Below are 17,341 nucleotides of genomic sequence, written 5' to 3'. Positions count from 1 at the left end.
AGAGCCGAGGACCTGGGGACCCTTGCTTGTTCCCCACAGACCATTTTGACCTCTCAGCGATGGCGGAACAATGACGGCAGGGCGCTAGTCCTTTTTTTTTTTTTTTTTTCTCTTCCCTTTCCCTCCCGCAGTATTCTCCGGTGACAACCGCAAAGTTCACAATTGACAAGAAAATCTGCAACCTCGTTGTCGGCAACTGAACGCGACCCTCTTATTCTCACACCCCAGAGATCATCTTGCTGTGCTAGTCTGGCGCATAACCACCACACGTCTCACAACACTTTCCAAAGACAACTGGGTGCGACTCCAAACGACCGATAGCCATACCCCTCCATCTTGACCCCGCGCTGCGTTTCGATTCGCCGAGCAACTCGACCTTAGCCTGCAAACATCAGCAGGTACTGCAGGCCTTGCCTATTTACGCGACCAGCCGCCCCCTCTCGACCTCTTTTCTTTTTCTCTTCTTCTTCCCGTCGTCACACTTACGACCGACCTCATGGGGGACATGGCGAACGATATCAAGCTGCTGAAGGGCAGCTCCCACGGGGAGCTGTCCCAGAAGGTCGCACAGCGGTATGTCTCTCCTTCTTCAATTGAACGGCTTGGCGGAAATTGGCTCTTGCTGACCTGCAATTTTGCGCCGCGACAGTCTTGGAATTCCTCTTGCGAAGACTATGAGGTGAGCGATTCCCTTCCTCCCCGCCGAGCGATCACGATTCTCCCGCGCGCGCCGACTGCCCCAAATAAAAACCGAAAACAAAAAAACTCTTTGCATTCCCGATTGTCGCAGTTGATGGCTGACCGCTGTGCTTCCTTGCAGTCTGAACTACTCCAACCAAGAAACCAGGTTAGCGAACAATCTCTCGACCGAGATGGGCGGCTTGAGTTTGGGAGCATTTTTGAACTGACGTCTTTACTGTGTCACCGTTGGCGAGAGCGTCCGCGACGAGGATGTCTTCATCCTGCAATCGAGCGAGCCTGGCAACGTCAACGACGGCCTCATGGAGCTTCTGATCATGATCCACGCCTGCAGAACCGCATCCGCCCGCCGAATCACCGCCGTCATTCGTCAGTACCACCGAAAAGTACATCATGGGGGGTTTGCCTGCTGACGAGGAGATACACAGCTTGCTTTCCTTACGCTAGACAGGACAAGAAGGACAAGAGTCGTGCTCCGATCAGCGCCAAGCTGGTTGCCAACATGCTCCAGGTTTCGGGATGCGTAAGTACTGCTGGTGGGAGAATGGTAATGAGGACACAACGAGGGCTGACGCTCGTCTTTGCGACACGCAGAACCACGTTATCACGATGGACCTTCACGCCTCGCAGATCCAGGGATTCTTCAACATCCCCGTCGACAACCTGTACGCCGAGCCTAGTGTGCTCCAGTGGATCAAGTCCAACATGAGCGTCGAGGACACCGTCATCGTCTCCCCCGACGCCGGCGGTGCCAAGCGAGCCACCGGTATTGCCGATCGCCTCGAGACTGGCTTCGCCCTGATCCACAAGGAGCGCCCTCGCCCCAACGTCGTCGGCCGCATGATTCTCGTCGGAGACGTCAGAGACAAGATCGCCATCCTGGTCGACGACATGGCCGACACCTGCGGTACCCTCGCCAAGTACGTATAACCGTGCCACTGACGATGTTTTCGTCTGCTAACTGTTCTGTAGGGCTGCCGAGACTCTTAACAACGCCGGTGCTCGTGAGGGTAGGTTTCCTCCTTCTCATCGATATCGTTCTTTATGCTCACCAGTGTACCAGTCATCGCCATCGTCACCCACGGCGTCCTCAGCGGCAACGCCGTCGAGACGCTCAACAACAGCTGCCTGTCCCGCATCGTCGTGACTAACACCGTGCCCCTCGGCGACAAGATCGAGCGCTGCCCCAAGCTGCGCGTCATCGACATCAGCCAGGTCCTTGGCGAGGCCATCCGCCGCACCCACAACGGCGAGAGCGTCAGCTACCTCTTCAACCACGTTCCCGTGTAGGAGAAATCGGGATAGTTATTTCCAATGGTTTTTTGAGGTTTCTTTCCCAAGGGCTTCCCAAGGGCCGGCAGCAGCAGCAGTAGCCCAAGATTGGAACAATATCATGGGCATCGTTGTTCTTTTTGTTCTTTTTCAAAAAAGGGGTGGGCGTCACGGCACAAAATAGCATTCAGGCAAGGTTGCTTTTTTCAGGCAGATTACGAACTGCTTTAGACAGAAAATTCAGGTTCATGTGAACTTATACCACGGGGTAGAATAAAAATCGTCTTTCACGTTTTGATACCCATATTGATGTCTACTAACCGTCTAATTTCAACGTCGACCTCACTTGCTGGGCATCTGTGAAAGCCGAAGGTGGATCTCAGCCCATGGCTCCAACTGGAGACAGGCGGTGAGTCTGGGGTAAGAAAATTTTAGACCCTGAAGTTGAGCAACGGCCCACGTCAAAGGTGTGGATCGGATTTTATGGAGGCAAAGCCCACGAAGATCTCCCCGGCCAACAGACATCGGGTCGATGAGCGTTCTTTACATGGAGATATTGCGGAGAGCATGTCAGGATTACGACGGGCGAGGAAGACGCGAGGGGACATATCATGAAACATCTCAAACAAAAACTTTTATCGCTGTGGTATTTGCGCGTCAAGGAAGCATTTCCATTTTGAATGCCCTATTACATTCGTGAACTGAGAAAAGAACTCAAGACTGGTCTCATGACACTTAATCCAGTCCCGCATCCTTCTTTCCCCGTCTTTTTTGAAAAAACGTTTCCCGTTCCCGCGCCTGATGCAAGAGAAACCAGAAGGGACCCCAAGTAGTGATTCGTTACCTTTTCACATTTTTCCCACCTGAACCAACGCCATACGCAAGGGTTAGATTTACTTGCGCATGGAGGAGGCACGGCGCTTGCGGGCGTCGGCCTTCTCGGCCTTGCGCTCAGCGACACGCTTGGCGAGGATCTGGGCGTATTCGTTCTGCAGAGGGGAGTCAGCGTCGAAGTTTCTAGGGGTGAAGAGCAAGCAGAAGGATGACGTACAGCCTCGTCCTTGACCTTCTCGGCCTGGCGGCGCTTGAGGGCGATGCGGTGGCGCTTGTGCTGGAGACGCTGGGGAGTGACGAGTCTCTGGATCTTGGGGGCCTTGGTGTAAGGCTTCTTGCCCTCGCCCTTGGGCTGGACCTCGCGGCGGATGACGTACTTGCGGACCTATAAGTTACGGCAAAGAAGTGCCTAGGTTAGCGACTGCAGTTTTTGGTCTGTGATTTGGATAGCAAAAGCCGACGCGTGCTTCCCTTCCCCCTTCTTTCCGTTGGCCCCCCTTCTTCCTCATGTTTGACTGCTCGTTCCCTCGAGGGTCCTCCTCTCTTCGTAACGCAAATCTTGAGCTCTCGCGGGCTTCAAAAGTATTCGGGTCGGGAAAAGATTCTGGGTTCCTGAGGAAAAGCAAAGCAACAAAGAGCAAGAAGTGGGGTTACCGGAAGGAAAAGGGATGGGAAGACACGGTCCCGTCTCTCACACTCTACCCGGTCTGCTGAAATCCTCCACCGCAGCACCGTTGGTAGGCGATGACGAAGTGGCTGATGTTCCCGGAGCGGGGACACTGCGAAAGGAGCACACATACATCGTCATCCTTGGTGAGGCTGAAGAACTTGCGGATCTTGGTGGCGCGCTTGGGGCCGAGGCGCTTGGGGTGGACGACGTCGGTCAGGCCGGGGATGTCGGCCTCGCCCTGCTTGACGATGGAGAGGGCAAGGACGGAGAGGTCCATGCCGACGATGCAGCCGCGGACGGACTTGCGCTTGCGCTCACCGGTGCGGCGGGGGCGGTAGCAGGAGTGGCCGTCGGAGAGGAGGAGGCGGACACGGGTAGGGTGCATGACACCCTGCTTCATGGGGAAACCCTGCTTGTCGTTGCCGCCGGTGATCTTGAAGATGTAGCCCTTGAACTCGTCGCCGACGGAGTCACCGGGGACCTCAGCGCCCATCTGTTGTGGTTGTTAGTCCATGTTTTTGTTGTCTATCGCTTCGACTTGGGTCGTCCTGTTCGGTGTCGACGAGGTCTTTCGCGCTAGGGAGAGAAAAGAACGTACGCGCTTCTCCATGAAGACACGGAGCTTGCGCTCATCCTCAATCTCGACGAGCTTCTGGCTGCCATTGGCAGGGTAGGAGATGTTCAACTGTTTGGAGGGAAAATGGTCAGCGCCCGTCAATTTTCTCGAAAGTTTTCCCCGCCGAAATTTTGGCGGTCGCGCGGCGACAGCAGCAAAATTGAATCGACATGATGACAATTCTTCTTCTCTGGTCGTCGTGCTCGTGGGTAGTGGTGATATCTTACCTTCATCTTGCCGGCGGGTTGGGGATGAGGGTCGTGAAGTTGTCGACTGGCTGCGGTTAGTTGGAAAAAAAGAGTGAAAAGTGAAAATGGCCGAAATTCGAGATGTGTGTGTCGCTAGGGGCCTCAGGGCTGGGGAGCTGGCCGGCCAATCAGAATGGACTGAGCCTGGTCCAGGTCTGGCGGCGGCAAGTCGACGTGGATCGAGCTTTTTCTCACGTGATTGAGGACTTCGGAAAGTACGTACCTGGCCAGACGCTCTTTCTTAGGTAATCTCGACATCTTCAAGTCTTCGGCCATCTCATTGACAAGCTCATCACCAGCTGCGGACATCATACACTCTCGCCGCCTCTGAGAACTTCACACATAGACGCACCTCGAGCGATCACCCGCCATGTCGGAAGTCAAGATCTACCCGCCCAAAAAGGGTTCTCCAAGGTCTGACAACCCGTTGCCGCAAACTATCAAGACCCCATCAGGACTTGCACTGCTTGAGATGCAGGGCACATTCAATCTGCCTCATTTCAATGCCGACGGCGAGGGTGATAAGACTGCGCCTGAGGTCCCCGTTGGCAGAATCGTATTTCCGGAATACCAACCTGGAGATGACAGCACAGCTTGGATGAAGCGAGTCTTTCTGTACGTCGGTCAGCACCAGAGACTCAGCGGTGAAGTCAAGAAACTCCCGAAGGCGATGGCCATTGTTCGCCGCAAGGGAGAAGCGAATACAGGCGCCAACGGAGAGACGGAGGAGGAGCTGGAAATTGCTGAGATTGTCAAGTACAAGATCATGTTTGGGCAGCGGCCTGAGCCCGTCGGGACAGAGCATACTTCATAGGGGAAGTTGTCGCTCGCGACGGCTCAAGGTCGTCGAAGCAACTTTTGAGTCTTCTGGTGAAAGACCGAAGCGGTGGGCCTCATGTGCAGCGAGTTGCCCTCTCGGAGGCCTTTACATGCATGCGCCTTGGACCGCACAGTGTTCGATCGTCGAACGAGACCGGGAATACATCTCTAGGGGGCTAGGTCGGTTTGATACATTCACAACAAGGAAATGTCAGGTCGTGGCTGCTCTGTCATTGGTACAGTATCAACAGCAGCGATCAGGAGGAGGTATTCTCAGGAACATCACTGGCATGCGCAGACAAAGCCGCCGCGACGAAACGTGCCGGGTTCTGGTATTTCACAATACGTGCTATTCGGCTAACGCTGAGTTATGGAAATCACCAAATTTTGGCGCGCAAGAATTGGCCGCACCAGTCAGAAACACCTTGCCATGTCGCTCAGTCACGAAGCGGCGTACAGACCACGAAGACACGCCGTTCGAAACGATCGAGATTAGCATCCGACATGACAGAAGGGTAGGCCGGATTTGAGTCTCTTGGTGGAGAGCATCGTTCAGAGTATTGACACATCTCTATTCACGGAGCGCATGTCAACAAGAGACTAGCAGTTCCCAGGTGTGGAGTCGCATGAACAAAGGTTCGCTCCTCACGCTTCTACTTCGTTCATGCGAACGCCAGTCCCAGCCGTCCTGCGGCGCATCCTTTCCGAGCTGGGGGTTCTAAGGACGTGGACGTGGAAGAGGGTGGCGGCGGCGGAAATATGGACGGCATTGACGAGAATAATGACAGAACCAGGAAGCTCGGGAGGAAAACAAGTGCCTGAGATCGACTGCAAAAAAGGCCACTATTGTAGCAGCAGCCAGTCGAGAGAAGGCGTCAACAGACGAAAACACACTTTGAAACCAGCCGTTGAATACCTTACCGACCAAAAGACTTGGCACTGGGCCCAATTGACCTAGATTGACCAGAATTCCGTCCCATGGCGATATTATTACTGTTCTGATTTCGGCCTTCACCGACAAGGTGCTATCATCAAGACATCAAGCCAAGAGAGGGCAAAAAATGTTGCCGTCACAACATCACAGAGTCAATGGTTCATTTCATGTTCGACAGGGATTCTCCACACCTCCGCGGACTGCGTGAGGGGGAACGTTGGGGACTACCCGAGGTGGCTATTAGGATAAATAGCTGGCGCATCTTGCAATTGCAACTCTAATTTAACCGCAGACAGCCTGATTGACTGGTTTCCCTTCGCCCCAGCCGGAGATGGAGATATTCATGCCAGGGACGACCCCTGCCACCCGCTAGCCGTGGTCGCGCTATTGGCTCTGTTCAACCGGCACCTCTAAACTTCTGGTTCTTGCCGGAATGAGCTCCTGTTCTAGCGCTCTTGGTTTATAACCCACATCACGGGTATTCCCTTCACCATCTCTCATATGTACTGAGTCCAACGGGCCAAGCGGCCCTCTGTCTTGTTTACCCAACCAACAAGAATGCTACCCAGGCCTGCAGGTCTTGGGCCCAAGACGGTGGACGACGCCAGACCAGGTTCTCCTCACTTGGAGGACATCACCTGGGGCTAGCAATATCACCGGCTTCGCCCCGCCATGTTGGGTGATCCGGAGAGCATTCTCGTCCCGTCGGTTGAGAAATTGGGGTAAAGATGGGGAACGGTGTTGCATTGGACCTTGCATATATGAATTGAGTTGTCTTCCCGCGGACGTGGAGTTGCTGATCCTGTTCTCCTTCACCTCCCGATCTCGGTCTCTTGAGAAAGGTCTTCTTCGTTCGGTCCGCGGTTATCATGCATATCCAGTCTCTTACCGTGCCACTGCTGGCGGCGTCGCTGCCGTTGGCCTCGGCCCAGCTCGAGTACTATGCCAAGAAAGCCGGCCTGCTTTACTTTGGTGCTGCGACCGACTCTCCGGGACAGCGTGAACGCGCCGGTCTGGAGGCGTCTTACACCCAGTACGATGCCATCTTGGATGACATCAATGAGTTTGGCCAGACCACCCCGACCAACGGACAGAAGGTCAGTCACCAACTCTGTCGAGTACCTCCCAAGTCAACTAACATCGCGTATAGTGGCTCTTCACCGAGCCTGAGCCCGGCGTCTTCAACTACACCGAGGGCGAGATCGTCTCTTCGATCGCAGAGGAGAACGGCCAGCTCCTCCGCTGTCACGCCCTCGTCTGGCACAGCCAGCTAGCCCCCTGGGTCGAAACTACCGAGTGGACACCCGAGGAGCTCGAGGAGGTGATTGTCCGGCACATTACAAATGTCGCGGGCCACTGGAAGGGCCGCTGCTACGCCTGGGACGTCGTCAACGAGGCGCTCGAGGACGACGGCACATGGCGCCAGTCGGTTTTTTACAAGGTGCTCGGTGAAGACTACATCAAGTTGGCGTTCCGCACGGCGGCCGAGGTCGACCCGGATGCGAAGCTCTACTACAATGACTACAACCTGGAGAGCGTCAGCGCCAAGAGCGAGGCCGCCAGGGGAATCGTCAAGATGCTCCAGGCCGACGGCATCAGGATCGACGGCATCGGCATGCAGGCTCACTTGGTTGCCCACCGCGCGCCGACTCTGGACCAGCAGATTGAGGTCATCAGTAGCTACGCCGAGCTCGGCGTCGAGGTCGCGCTGACTGAGTTGGACGTCAGGATCGAGCTTCCCGTCAACGAGACCAACTTGGAGTGGCAGAAGGAGGCTTATAAGGCTGTAAGTAGAGGACCACAAGTCTCGAAGGTTTGCATTACACTAACACGCCGAATAGTCCGTCGGAGCCTGTGTCCAAGTCCCCGCCTGCGTCGGAATCACCATCTGGGACTTCTACGACCCTTTCAGCTGGGTTCCCTACACTTTCGAGGGCGAGGGCGCGGCCCTTCTCTGGTTTGATGACTTCAGCAAGCACCCGGCTTACGATGGTGCGCTAGAGGCACTGAAGAACAAGACTGCTCCCCCTTGCAGAAGGCGACGAGGACTTGACTCTGGCAAGAGCAGGAAGCTGTTTTGAGTACCCAGAGGCTTCATATAATGCATAATGAAAGACACTTTAGCTTTGAGAGACGGCGTGAATACTCAAAAGATATAGTCTAGCACGTCACCTAAGGACGTGCGCGTACACATATAATTGTTACTTTCATGACATCGCAACGCAGACTTCTGCAATGCCCAGTACGCCGTCTGACAGATTATTGTAAGTTACCAGCTTTCCGAAGAAGCCCGATGTTCACTTCCGATATGAGTGTCTTAAGTCCTCACTCACAACGACGAAGTCGCATGATCCGGATCGCCTGCTCCTTCAACAGCCAAACAACGATGGAAATTCTGGGTGCCATACATCTTGAGCGAACAAAGCTGCATCGAACAAAAGATGTTGAATCTGTTCGAGAAGAATAATCTACAGCGTCCATCATAATTTGGCCCGGACTATGCCCGGTTTGCAGATCATCCTGACTAATACTCCCGGATCTATCGGAGCCCCAACGCCTCTCATCTGCCGGAGTCAGGCGGAGCAGCACCCATGGGCTCGTCAACGTGTCGGACATTTTCCCTGGCGATCTTTGACAGTTTAGTGATCGTGACAGGGCCCGCTAATTGTCAATGGTTTAGAGCTTGGGCAAGCAGGTGCCTCGAGCCATCTTGTGGGTTTGTCGAACCACCCTGGATCCTGCAGTCTGCAGTGTTTTTTGTAAATCAAGATGATTTTGACAAATAACCTTAACAAGTTGGGCTTCAAAGAATGGCGGGGTCCAGCAGTCTTTGATGTCGACGGCGCTCGGCTGAGGCGTTGCCGCTAAGAGCTAGGACGGGTTGAGTGGAAGTCCACCTGGTGGTGCCGTCATCTTGCGCATCTGTTGCGGGCTAGCAGTCGCTCACTAAGCGCACGCGAAGTGAGATCTGCGAGAATTTGAAATATCCTAGATAGCCTATCCGGCTTCTGTTTGCTGTCTTGTTGAAGGCTAACGATGCTCGTTCTCGGGATTGGGCGCAGCGAAGAGCAGTCGAGGCGGAGCAAACTCCGCGGGAAGGAGCATGCAGGAGATATGGAATTATTAGATACCACTCACAAAGCGTGTTTACACTCCCAAGGTTCCTTTGAGAGATGCAAAACATTCCAGAAAAAGTGTAGCTTAGTTGCTGCCACGCTAGACGGCTAGTCTGGCTGGGTTGAGTCTAGAACGACGACCGGATCGCGGCCAGGTGCCTGGATGGGCTACGGATGGCTTTTCGCAGTTCAAAACGGTGAGTTCATTGAGCTCAATTCCATCGATACCGAGGCTTAAGGAATGACTACTGACATCATGCGTGCGCAGGCGGCTGGCCCGGTGGTGATGGGTCCTGACTACGGGTCTGGGGGCTCATCACAATTTGCCTGTCAGCCTGTTGCGGAGAGAAGGAGGATGATCGCGGCGTCTCGGCATTTTACGTATATAACCCGCGAGCCTTGTCCATGTCCCAATTCTTGACTGTCTTGGATTATCACGACGCAGCCCAGATCAACTACCGTGAGCATTACATACGACGAAGCGCAACATAATTCATCACAATGGTAAACCTAATTTCAACAACACTACCCCTGGCCTTTGCGGCTCTGGCCTCGGCCAGGATGTGCAAGAACATCACCGTCGAAGTCGACATCTCGGCACGGAACGCCGTCTTCGATCTCGAGGCGCCCAAGACGAACGTCGAAGTGACTAACTTCTTGCTTAACCTCTCGCAACAAGGGGCCAACTACACCGCGACAGTACTGAAAGATGTAAGTCGATGCGAACCAACACTCCGGAGCTTGCCCACCGACCAGAACCCTCGACTAACACCTCAAACAGTATGCCGACGTCAGTGGAACCTACCAGCTGGCCTCGACCTACTGCGAACCCGATACCGGCCCAGGCGCCACGATCCAGATCCTGACCCACGGAATCGGCTTCGACAGGAGCTACTGGGACTTCTCGGCCAAGGGCGGCGAGTACAGCTACGTCGGCCCCGTCGTTGACGACTACGGCTTCTCGACGCTGACCTGGGACCGCCTCGGTATCGCGCAGTCCTCGCACGGCGAGCCCGTCAACGAGATCCAGGCCATGCTCGAGGTCGCCGCCCTCAAGGCGCTCACCGACAAGGTCCGCGACAGCACCCTCCCCGGCCTCGAGGACCGCAAGTTCGCCAAGGTCGTGCACGTCGGCCACTCGTTCGGCTCCGCGCACAGCTACGCGCTAACGGCGCTGTACCCGGTCGTCTCGGACGGCATCATCCTGACGGGCTTCGCGCAGAACGGGTCGTTCCTGGCGGACTTCATCCTCGGCGGCGCCTTCATCCAGGCGAACCAGGTGCCGACGCTGAGCGACTACGCGGACGGGTACATTGCGTCCGCGTACGAGGGCGGCGTGCAGGTCAACTTCTTCGGGCCGGACAACTTTGAGCCGGAGATCCTGACGGCCGTGTACGAGGCGGGACAGCCGGTTACGGTGGGCGAGTTGTTGACTGTTGGCGGCGAGGCTGCGTCGCCCAACGCGTTCAAGGGGCCTGTCCTCATTGTCACTGGTGGTAAGTCCATGATTGTTGTGAATGTTGTTGTTACACACAGACTAATGAGGATATTTTCTGCAGAGAGGGACATTCCGTTCTGCGGAGGAAACTGCCTCGCGACCGGCAACCCCGATCTGCCCTCGATCCCGGCATCGTCGGGTATAATTTTCCAGAACGCCAGCGCTTTCGAGGCCTACATCGTTCCCAAGGCTGGACACGGCCTAGCTTTCGTAAGTGGTTTCCTTGTATCGTGTGTGCATACAATGCTAACTATCCAACAGAGCACTTCTCACGTTGAGGTGACGAGCAAGATGTCTGATTTCCTGTACCAGAACGGTCTGGGTTGCCTGATCTAAGCGATCAGTCTGGCATGTAAATACGGAAGTGCATTGCATAAATCCAGTCGTGCGATGGAGCCAGCCATCTACGTCATAATCATAATAGTTAAGAGGACTGTGAATGAATAATTAAGACCACAACCATTATAGGGGAAATTATTCATGCAGTTGGGTTACATAACCATACGCCAGTCAACGCCAGTGTGGATTTGGAGCAATTGATCGCTGCGTTAATTCCGTGGAGTTTCGGCACCGAGGGCGACTTTGAAGACCGCGGACTATGGCGACTAACCGAGTCTGACGTGACACATTGCCCTTAAAGAGCGATTGTCGCCCTCTCAAACGAGGACAGTTTACCAACTCGCAGCGAACAACAATCAAGGATCCAAGAATAAACCAGCAGCAACAATTACCCAAGAGAGATATGCATGAGTGGCAGATAAAAGCAAGAGAAGACGCCGAGAACCAACAAGACGCGCCGTCCTCACTGCGCGAACTGCTCGGGATGGATTCCGAAACGACCAAGGCACCAATCCCCGTCATCGTCTGCGGCAAGGCGGAGGTCGTCGGCCGTGTCGTCATCGAAGGCCTGAAGCCGGAATACGAAGGTAAGCCCCAGTCGTCTGGCACACCCGGGCTGCATCGATGACCGGGCTGATCCGCTCACACACTTTCCTCCCAAAACGCAGTCGTCCACTTCATCATGACGCCCGCCTCAGGAGCCGCCATCATCCCGGCGATTCTGACGGCACAGACCCCGCCGTCCCACCCGGACTCGAGCGCTATCGGGACGGGGAACTACGCCGTCCCACCCCGCGCCATCATCCTCGGGGCTGCGTTCGACGACGAGGCGCTTGAAACCATCAAGAAGGGCGTCGCCGGGGCTGGAGGCGCCAAGAAGGTTCCCTGGCTCAGGCACGATACCAGCAAGCCGTCGCCGCCGATCGGGCCGGAGTACGGCAAGGCCGTGGTTGCGAGATGCAAGGAGACGTTGGCGCGGTTGGAGAAGGAGGGGAAGTTGGATGGGGAGCACGATGCCGATGAGTGGTACTGAGGCCAAGGACTAGCCAGGCAAGGCCAGACCAGGCAGGGACTGCATATCAATGCGATTGACTTAATCGACTTGATTGATGAAAAAGGCGTGTCTCATCTGATGTTGTCATTGACCGCGGGGAAGACGGTCGGGATGGCGACACCAAGTCTACCCCGCTGCAACCCACCGCGAGATAAGCGATAAGGCGAGAAACATGCCGATGAACGGCATCACTCACCTCTTCAACGACAACCTTGACTTTCGTCAAACTTGCATGAACCACCATCAACCTCTAACCTGTGGCTCTTGTTTCTTTTGAATGTTGTTTTCCCCGCCACGTGGTGTTGTACACTCGCACCCACACCATCTCAGATCCTACCTTTCATGTGTCTCATCCCAGGACAATCCCAGGTCTTAACATATCGTCCCATCTCACTCCCAGACAATGGCGATCGCGGTACGGGCTGCCACAACTTGACACAAGACCACGTGGTGTAGCCGCAACTTTACTGACGTCTTGGCATCACACAGGCTGTCGGCCAGATATGCTCAACCGCGTCGCTGGCGCATAACCTCGAGCAGTGCGTGAAACTAGTCGCCAAGGCCGCTGTTGGTGGCGCAAAGGTACGGTTTTCTTCCTCAAAACACTCGTTCTGAGGCGTCACGAGGGCAGAGACATGGCTTCCCTCGCCCCAAGCGCCTCACAAAAGACGTCCCGCAACAAAGACATCCCACTGACACCCGCAAGGTCCTCTTCCTCCCCGAGGCCGCAGACTACATCGCCTCAAGCCCCCAGGAATCTCTCTCCCTCGCCCAGCCCGAGTCCACATCCCCCTTCGTCCTCGGCCTCCAAGAAGCGGCAAAGAAGCACTCGCTCGCCGTCAACGTCGGCATCCACGTCCCGGCCCCGCCCTCGCCAAACTCCCCCGGCGGCGGGCCCCGACTCCTCAACCGCAGCCTCTGGATCGACGCAGACGGCTCCGTCAACGCCGCCGCGACCTACGACAAGCTCCACCTCTTCGACTACGGCGCCCTCCGCGAGTCCGCCACCGTCCAGGCCGGCCCCGCCCTGACGGCCCCGTTCCCCACCGCCGTCGGCCGCATCGGCTCCCTCATCTGCTTCGACCTCCGCTTCCCGGAGCCCGCCCTCGCCCTCACCCACCCGGCGCCCCGCAGCCCCTTCCTGCCCGAGAACGGCGGCGCCGGCGTCGCCCAGGTCCTGCTGTACCCGTCCGCCTTCACGCTCAAGACGGGCCGCGCGCACTGGGAGACGCTGCTGCGCGCGCGCGCCATCGAGACGCAGAGCTGGGTCGTCGCCGCGGCGCAGGTCGGCGCGCACAACGCGAAGCGCAGCAGCTACGGCCACAGCATGGTCGTCGATCCCTGGGGCGCCGTCAGGCTGGAGCTCGGCGGTGTGGACGCCGACGGCAGGGCCGAGGAGGGCGCCGAGGGGGCCATTGGCTTCGTCGACGTGGATTTGGATGAGTGGACGAGGATCCGCGAGGGTATGCCGTTGGTCAGACGCACGTGAGTTGTCCTTGCCTTTGCTCCTCCTCTTTGCTGCCCCCGCCTCCCTTTTTTTTCTTCTTGTTCCCGGACGACACGTTTTTTTGCTGCACATCGTCACACCGCCTTTGAGCCTCATGTCTCGTGTTTCCATATTGTGAACAGCACAACCGCATCCCCCTCCCCCCCTCCCCTGGAGACGCACACGCCCCCGGTATATCCCACTGATCTTCCCTTCCCCTTCGTCCGGCCCCTCTCTTCTCCATATCGAGAGAGAGAGAAAGGTACCAGCTGGATGGTTTGACTGACGAGAGGAAACAAGCGATGTGTACCCTGGAATCTAGGTGTAAGCCGCCCGCCCACGGCACGCGGCACGCCCCCCCTCCCCCCTTCCCATGTGAGCTGTCACAATCCCGAGGAGCAGGGTCACGCTGGGTACGGCAGATGCAGTGTCCCCGTCATCTTGCAGATGAAAGCGAAAAAAAAGTCCTTCTAGAAAGCCTCGTCGCCGGGGAGGGGAGGCGGTCAGGGTGTACCGGTGTACGGATAGGTTTTGATGATGATGTTGAGCCTGGCACTCGGTAGCACCGTGATAAGAGTTAGAGCGCCCCCGGGGCCCGGGGGACAGACGGAACAGTTAGACAGGGGGACAAGGGATGGAAGAGCGGTAGGACCCAATGACTCGGCACGTCTGCGGGAGTTCTAGAAGGAATTGCAAATGTTCCATGGATGGGGCGCCGGCAAATGAGTGAATATCAGACAAGCAAGGCCCTTCCCTCCACCGCCCGTGTTTGACAGGGCTGGCGAAGATGTCCACATCACCGGTGAGGCCTCACCGAGGCAACGCAACGCAACGCAACGCAGCGGTGGCGGTAGCGGTAGCGGTAGCGGTAGCGGTAGCAAGGTAGATGGGATGGAGATGGGGATGGGACGGTGGATGATGGGTGATGCATGTGCATGTGCGCCGTCCGCCGCGTGCCGTTGGGGACCATTATGCGGTCAAGGACGATGCGGCGGTCAACTAACCGCAGATAACTAAGGTATGACCCGGGGGTGGGCTGGCTCTTCCTTCGCCCCCATGTTTGCCAGTTGTCCATGCCGACGGTAGTGTTAGTTGCGTCTGTTGACCGAGGACGACTGAAAAAATTTCTCACAGTGATGGCCCGGTGAGTCAACATCCCCAGGGGGTCGGTGGTTGTTGTCAAAACTGCAATGTGCGTTTGTCTCTCTCCCTGGGCAGCGGAAAACATTCACCATCGCCCTGGTCGCCGGGGAAGATGATGAGATGAGCCGCCCAGCGCTTGAACGGTAGCGTCAGTGTTAGCGCCCAGCTGTGCCAGCCAGCGCGGTCATCGGTGAAGGGGTGGATGGGCGGTGGTGGTACCCGTCGGCCAGCTAGGCAAGCAAGCACAGCAGCCCAACGGTTTTAAAATTGGGGTTTGCGGTGTGATGGGCGCTGCGCTGGCAGTTCAAGGGGAGGGGTGTTGGGGTGGTAGGTAGTGTAGCGGCCATGGTGCGTCGTCCTCATGCCCGTCCCCGGGGGGCTGGTAAGAAGAAGGTGAAGCCCGTTGTCTGTCTGTTGGTGGAGTTGTGTGTGTTGGGCATGGGCATGGGCATTTTGCCCAGACACGGAAGAAGGCGAGAAGAAGGAAAAAGAGGGTCCCGCTAGAAGGAAAATCTGAAATTTGGAAATAACGTGGTAAATTAGGAGCAGAGGCCAAGCGAGAAGAAGCTGTGGATCTGCTTCAGTTGCTTCAGCCGGGGTGGGGGAGGGGTCAACACAGCAACCTCGTCGAGGGTGTGTGTCAATCGTGATTTCCATGGATGATGACAGCGGTGCGGTACGGACCACGGTGCAGGCTTTCGTGGACGGTGTTCATGTCGCCCGGGGCCGTTGTCACTTTCTCTCGCGGCGGGTGGAGACGGCCACCGTCGACGTGGACCGGCAGTGTTTCCCAGTGGATGGAGGCAAAGAGTGGAGATGGTCCGGGTTCGAAGAAGAAGAAAAGAACAAGAGGAGACATTGTTCTCATCATGGCCCCCGGGGACCCGGGATCCATGCCCCGGGATGCCGTTGTCCAGGTCCCGGTCCGCATGGTCCATGAAGGCCCCACCGCTGCGAAAAAAGGGCATTTGGTAACTTGGGACCGGCCGTCCGCCCTGTCTGTCGTCGTTTGCGGGCCTCCGGGGGGGGGGGGGGGGGGGGGCTCCCCTGAATCCGGACCCGGACCATGAACCTGGGCTGGCTCCCTCGCTGGGCTCCTCTGGAAAGAAGGAAAGAAGCCAGAGAGAAGAGTTCCAAAACCACAGCCCCGGGAAATTTGGAGCGTTTGGGAATGAGGACCTTGCTCCTCCTCCTCCCCCCCCCACGGCTGGTGACTTTTGTTTTGCTTCCCTTCTCTCACCGTGACGATCCAGGGAGGGGTCTCGCTCAGTGTCTCCCTCTCACCGAATGGACCCCCAATCCCAAACTTCAATCCCACCGAGGACGAGGGCAGGGGGATCGACAGATGGGCAGGAGGTTTTTACCAGGAGGTTGGGGACGCAAAGGAGGGCCCCCATCCTGAGGGAAAAGGTCATGGGGTTTAGACACATAACAGAGAGAGATTGTGTGCGCCGAACAGATGGAAAGATGGGATGAAACGTGGGAAGGATGATCTCTGCTGTCAAATGTCCCATCCCCCTCTCCTCTGTCGCTCCTCCTGTGTGGGGTGGGGGGCTCCAAATTCCTCAATGTTTGGCCCATCTTATGCAATCTGGGCGAGACCTAGGTGCTGGTGGATTGGTATTTGGGGCTCCCCAAAAGGGGGTTTTCGCCTCCTCGTGACGGACGGTTGGTCCCCGGAGAGAGGAACCGACGGCAAGAGGCGTCGCAACGCGTGGGATGTCAAACTCTACCGAGGCGGGGAGATCACGCTCCAGGAGGCGCTGCGGATGCTGTGAGGTCTCGCTCTCGTTGTGGCGTGTTGAGCCGCATGATCCAAGGCTCCGGTGAGCTGAGGTCTCGAGACTTCCGAAACCCGGTCTTTACTCTGCGGTTCCGGATGTTCTCGCTTCTCGGCCGATGAAGCGTCGCATAGCCTCAGGATGGGGGCCGAACGGGAGGAGTGGAAGAGGTCTATGATCTTTTTGGTCTCGATGGCCGCGTCCCTGGATCCCGCACAATGCGTACCGTCAAACCAGCGAGCCGGGTCGTTAGAGAAGTGTCTGTTGCAGCAGTGGTAGTCGTAGTCGGCGTCGTCGGCGAACGGAGCCGGGCACGTTATCAAAGCATCGCATCACGATGACATGTTTGCTGCTTCCAGTTCCCGCCGCCACCGGGGCGCATATCCGGAGGATGGATACCTCGTGCGGTGCGGTTTGCGTGTTGGCCATTTGCGTACCTATCTCCATATTTGATAGCCTGGGGAAATATCAAAGTTGCTGCAGCAGGCTCAAGAAGGAAGTGGCGGGTACGTAGCTGGCCACGAGTTCCCAAACATCCGGTTGGCGCCACAGGAAGGCAAGCCAGACTCAGGCACTCGTGGCACTGTACCTGTATTTCCGGATCCGGACAACGTCGCAACTGAGTGTGCCGGACTGCGACTCTGCGTCTGCACTGTGTCGTTTGGATGTAACCCCCCCCCAAATAAGATAAGGAGGCCAAGGGAGAATCCCACGGGGGAGAGAGAGTTTTTCGTGACTCGCAACGGACGCGACCAACGGCAATGGTGGATTGAGCCGGCTGCAGATGGTTGGAGGGGGCAATGATAACGGCGGTACCACCCCTGGAGATGAT

The 17,341-nt window shown here is 56.6% G+C and overlaps 7 protein-coding genes across 7 annotated transcripts; 6 read left to right on the top strand and 1 right to left on the bottom strand.

The window, feature by feature from the left end:
- Positions 1-496: 496 nt before the first annotated feature.
- Prps1 (Ribose-phosphate pyrophosphokinase 1) lies at positions 497-1,989 on the top strand (the record flags this gene model as incomplete). The annotated part of the gene is made up of 8 exons (XM_066152206.1): positions 497-573; positions 650-679; positions 821-847; positions 974-1,068; positions 1,128-1,222; positions 1,294-1,619; positions 1,672-1,709; positions 1,763-1,989. The coding sequence occupies 8 exons, from the start codon at positions 497-499 to the stop codon at positions 1,987-1,989; spliced, it is 915 nt and encodes a 304-aa protein (XP_066008429.1).
- Positions 1,990-2,864: 875 nt separating this feature from the next.
- rps602 (40S ribosomal protein eS6) lies at positions 2,865-4,324 on the bottom strand (the record flags this gene model as incomplete). The annotated part of the gene is made up of 5 exons (XM_032021808.1): positions 2,865-2,960; positions 3,023-3,190; positions 3,606-3,968; positions 4,074-4,160; positions 4,319-4,324. 5 exons carry the CDS (start codon positions 4,322-4,324, stop codon positions 2,865-2,867), a joined length of 720 nt encoding a protein of 239 aa, XP_031881247.1.
- Positions 4,325-4,709: 385 nt separating this feature from the next.
- CGGC5_v009702 (uncharacterized protein) lies at positions 4,710-5,153 on the top strand (the record flags this gene model as incomplete). The annotated part of the gene is made up of 1 exon (XM_032021807.1): positions 4,710-5,153. One exon carries the CDS (start codon positions 4,710-4,712, stop codon positions 5,151-5,153), a length of 444 nt encoding a protein of 147 aa, XP_031881276.1.
- A 1,808-nt stretch (positions 5,154-6,961) lies between these two features.
- Positions 6,962-8,173, top strand: xyn1-4 (Endo-1,4-beta-xylanase 1; the record flags this gene model as incomplete). Its single annotated transcript, XM_032021806.1, has 3 exons — positions 6,962-7,189; positions 7,243-7,878; positions 7,934-8,173. 3 exons carry the CDS (start codon positions 6,962-6,964, stop codon positions 8,171-8,173), a joined length of 1,104 nt encoding a protein of 367 aa, XP_031881249.1.
- Positions 8,174-9,709: 1,536 nt separating this feature from the next.
- CGGC5_v009700 (uncharacterized protein) lies at positions 9,710-11,042 on the top strand (the record flags this gene model as incomplete). The annotated part of the gene is made up of 4 exons (XM_032021803.1): positions 9,710-9,919; positions 9,990-10,704; positions 10,768-10,916; positions 10,968-11,042. 4 exons carry the CDS (start codon positions 9,710-9,712, stop codon positions 11,040-11,042), a joined length of 1,149 nt encoding a protein of 382 aa, XP_031881226.1.
- A 406-nt stretch (positions 11,043-11,448) lies between these two features.
- On the top strand, positions 11,449-12,078 carry CGGC5_v009699 (uncharacterized protein; the record flags this gene model as incomplete). Its single annotated transcript, XM_032021802.2, has 2 exons — positions 11,449-11,632; positions 11,714-12,078. The coding sequence occupies 2 exons, from the start codon at positions 11,449-11,451 to the stop codon at positions 12,076-12,078; spliced, it is 549 nt and encodes a 182-aa protein (XP_031881225.2).
- A 424-nt stretch (positions 12,079-12,502) lies between these two features.
- nit2 (putative hydrolase nit2) lies at positions 12,503-13,907 on the top strand (the record flags this gene model as incomplete). The annotated part of the gene is made up of 4 exons (XM_032021801.1): positions 12,503-12,514; positions 12,589-12,681; positions 12,806-13,584; positions 13,886-13,907. The coding sequence occupies 4 exons, from the start codon at positions 12,503-12,505 to the stop codon at positions 13,905-13,907; spliced, it is 906 nt and encodes a 301-aa protein (XP_031881215.1).
- Between the last annotated feature and the right edge of the window lie 3,434 nt (positions 13,908-17,341).

Source organism: Colletotrichum fructicola (assembly GCF_000319635.2).
Source record: "Colletotrichum fructicola Nara gc5 chromosome Unknown KSG_Nara_v1_contig05, whole genome shotgun sequence".
Lineage (NCBI taxonomy): Eukaryota > Fungi > Ascomycota > Sordariomycetes > Glomerellales > Glomerellaceae > Colletotrichum > Colletotrichum fructicola.
This window is presented reverse-complemented; position numbering and strand designations above follow the sequence as displayed.